Source organism: Montipora capricornis, unplaced genomic scaffold (genome assembly GCF_036669925.1).
Source record: "Montipora capricornis isolate CH-2021 unplaced genomic scaffold, ASM3666992v2 scaffold_309, whole genome shotgun sequence".
In the NCBI taxonomy this organism is placed as follows: Eukaryota; Metazoa; Cnidaria; class Anthozoa; order Scleractinia; family Acroporidae; genus Montipora; species Montipora capricornis.
Window position 1 is genome coordinate 16,756 of NW_027180048.1, and position 3,245 is coordinate 20,000.

General features: G+C 42.7%; 1 protein-coding gene across 1 annotated transcript; it reads right to left on the minus strand.

Annotated features, from left to right (window-relative positions):
* Nucleotides 1-275: 275 nt before the first annotated feature.
* On the minus strand, nt 276-1,625 carry LOC138035197 (uncharacterized). The gene has a single exon (XM_068882018.1). It carries the CDS (start codon nt 1,623-1,625, stop codon nt 276-278), a length of 1,350 nt encoding a protein of 449 aa, XP_068738119.1.
* Between the last annotated feature and the right edge of the window lie 1,620 nt (nt 1,626-3,245).

The following is a 3,245-nucleotide window of genomic DNA, read 5'->3' on the forward strand; positions in this document are numbered from 1 at the left end:
GTGAACTCTGACCCATACAAGTAAAGGTGAAAATGTTCAGCAGCCCAAACTACTCCTAGCATTTCCCTCTCGGTCTGGGAGTATCTGTGCTCAACGTTGCTGAGTACTCGGCTCGCGTAGCTGATAACTTTACCGTCTTGCACCAACAAACCTCCAAGTCCGACGGGGCTCGCGTCGACTATCACTTTTGCCCGGGTCTGCCTTGATTCCATTCTTGCTGAAGATATGTCCGTAGAACTTGATCTCACTCTTTGAGAAGCTGCATTTTTCCTTGTTCAGGTGCACATCGTGTTACTGGAGCCGTTGCAGCACGCCACGGAGGTTCTCGTCATGCTCCCTCTGCGTTTTTCCGAATACGATGATATCGTAGAAATTTTCTTGCATCCAGGGAGGCCTGTAAGTATTTCCTCAATTGCGTTCTGGAAAATCTCGGACGCCGCGTTGATTCCAAACATTAAGCGTTTGTATCGTCGAAGTCCTACGTGTGTGCTGAATGTGGTGATGTGACGGCTCTTTGGTGCTAGCTCGAGTTGGTAGTATCCAGAAGAGAGGTCTAACTTGCTGAGGTCGTCGATTGTCGGTATCAAGTGCTTTTCTCGCCTCACAGCCTTATTCGCCTCTCGCATGTCTACACATATTCTTACTTGGCCAGAGCTCTTGGGGACTACGACAATGGGGCTCACCCAGGGCGTCGGACCTATCACTGGCTCGATGATAACTAGTTCTTCTAAGCGCTTCAACTCCATCTCGACATCCTCTCTGACATGGAAGGGGATGCGGTTTCCTTTTACTTTGCCCATTCCTCCAAACAGACTTTCGAATTCCCTGTTCGCGGGAGCCTGGAAACGAGTCTCATCAGGTTTAACTTGATTGACGATCTTAAGCACGCCTAGCTGTTTAGCAGTGTAGAAACTCAGGTGGTTTCCTGTCTCTGTGAGGGTATATTCCACCGCAGTTCCTACTTTTTCTGTCGCGCTTTCGGGATTTGTCACGGTTGCGTGACTCTTGGCGATTTGCGGACGGCGCTGTTTGCCTTTGGGTTGCGTTGGTGTTCCTTTTCGGGGTGGTTTTTCTGCGTTCACGGTTTTATCTTGATTTTCAAGATCCTTCGCTTGTATTTCCCTTAATTCTAGGGCTCTACCAGCGCTCATGCGACCAGCTAAATCGAGGTCCTCTCGCAGAGCTTTATGCCGAAGGGGGTTTGACTGGCAGTTCAAGATGATTTGTTCTTTGATCTGTTTGTCTGGATTTGCGAAGTCGCAGGTCTTTGCTAGGCTTCTCAGACGGGTATGGAAACTGTCCAGAGTTTCTCCATCCTTTTGCTTGGCCTGACGGAAGTTGTATACTTCGTATGTTGTGTTGACTTGTGGAGAGAAGTAAGCGGTTAGTTTTTCGATGGCTTTGTTGTAATCCTTGTACTCGCCGACGTCTTGAAGTGTCTCGAAGATCTCGTCGACCTCTGGACCGCCGTAAGGCAGCAGAATAGCTCTTTTCAGTTTGTCATTGGCAATCCCCATTGCAATGGTTAATCTCTCGAATCGTCCTAGCCATTTCTTCCATCTAGGGCCTGTATTTCCATCGAGGTGAACTGTAAACGGTGGGAAATTTGGCAGTGAAATCGCCATTGTTTTGATTTTACGGGAAATCACTTTGGAATTCTCTTCGAAAATCTCTCTGGAAATCACTTCGGAAATCCTGGTAGAACGCTCTCTGTGGGATCTTTGCTTGATCCTCGTCGCCAGATGTGATGTTTACGGTTAAATAAACACTTGAAACCACTTGTCCAAACACAACAGTATTTACTGAACAGACATGACGACTACAAACATAATATAGAAAACTAGGCACGCAATGCGTACATGTGGTAGATACATTGGCTTCTAGGGTGACATGTTAATCATTTTCAAGTTTCTTTGCACCTCAAGTTTAAGCGTGTCTGAGCTTTTGACAACTTTCCAAGACAAATTTGAAGTTAGGCGATGTCGAGCGGGGTAAGTACCTGGATGGGTGACCTCAAAATGTACGATTTGCCATGTAAGAAACATAGCATCGAAAATTCTATTGTAACGCTCAAAGATGCGAACTAAGCAAGGTACAGATTTTGTTAGCCTGCTTTAGACAATACAAATATTGATGAAAAAGTAAATAAACATTGATACACAGTTTTTAGGAAGAGCAGAAGCAAGTTTTCAGGAAGTGTCGATCAAGAATGAAATATAATTTTTGCCATCAGCAACAACATTTGCGACTTGAAAACAACATAAATTTTGAAACGCAAATATACAAAATTACCATCAGTGAAAAACATTTTGCGTGATTTTTGCTACGTTCAATTTTTCTATCGTACTTTTGGCTGCACAAGTAAATCGCAAAACCGAAAGTGTCGTCAAGTGATTAAGTTAAGTTACCTTACGTGTTTCCTCGCAAAACAAAGGATAGATCTGTATCAAAATGATGGCAAGACACCGGATTTTTGTTTTTGTTAATTTGTTTTTTTTTATCTTTCAAGTGTCAGTCTGAAGTTTGATAAGAAATATGCGAATTCAGCATAAAGATCACAATTTCCTAACTCTTGAGGTCGACTACTGTTTCTGCCAAGTGAAAAATTTACTCTCCTAGACGAGGCTACTTCTCACCAGGTAATTCCATCATTTTCGAAATAGCAGATGCTTTCTTATTCATCAGCGTCACAAATCACCCTAACAAATTCTTGCCGATTTTGGCGCTCATTTTGTTGAAACTCAAACACGCTTCCAACAGACCTGTTTATGTTCGTGACAAATTTGCACTGAAGTTAAGCGCTGTCGAGCCGGGTTAGTATCTGGATAGGTGACTTCAAAATGTACGACTTGCCATGTCAGAAACATAGCACCGAAAATTATATTTTAACGCTCAAAGATGCGAACTAAGCAATGTACAGATTTTGTTAGCCTGCCTTATACAAAACAAATATTGATAAAAAAGTAAATAAATATTGATACACAGTTTTTAGGAAGAGCAGAAGCACATTTTTCAGGAAGTGTCGCTCGAGAATAAAATATAATTTTTGGCATTAGCAACAACACTTGCGACGTGAAAACAACGTAAGTCTTGAACCGCAAATATACAAATTACCATCGGCGAAAAACATTTTGGTAGATTTCTGCTTCATTCAATTTTTCTATCATACTTTTGGCTGCTCAAGTAAATCGCAAAATCGAAAGTGAGACTGAATTCAGCGGGCGCCGTTTTCATGTTAGCTTGCA

Bases quoted from the DNA above. Each gene is read 5' to 3' on its own strand.
- LOC138035197 (XM_068882018.1), bottom strand. From the start codon at position 1,625: ATGGCGATTTCACTGCCAAATTTCCCACCGTTTACAGTTCACCTCGAT.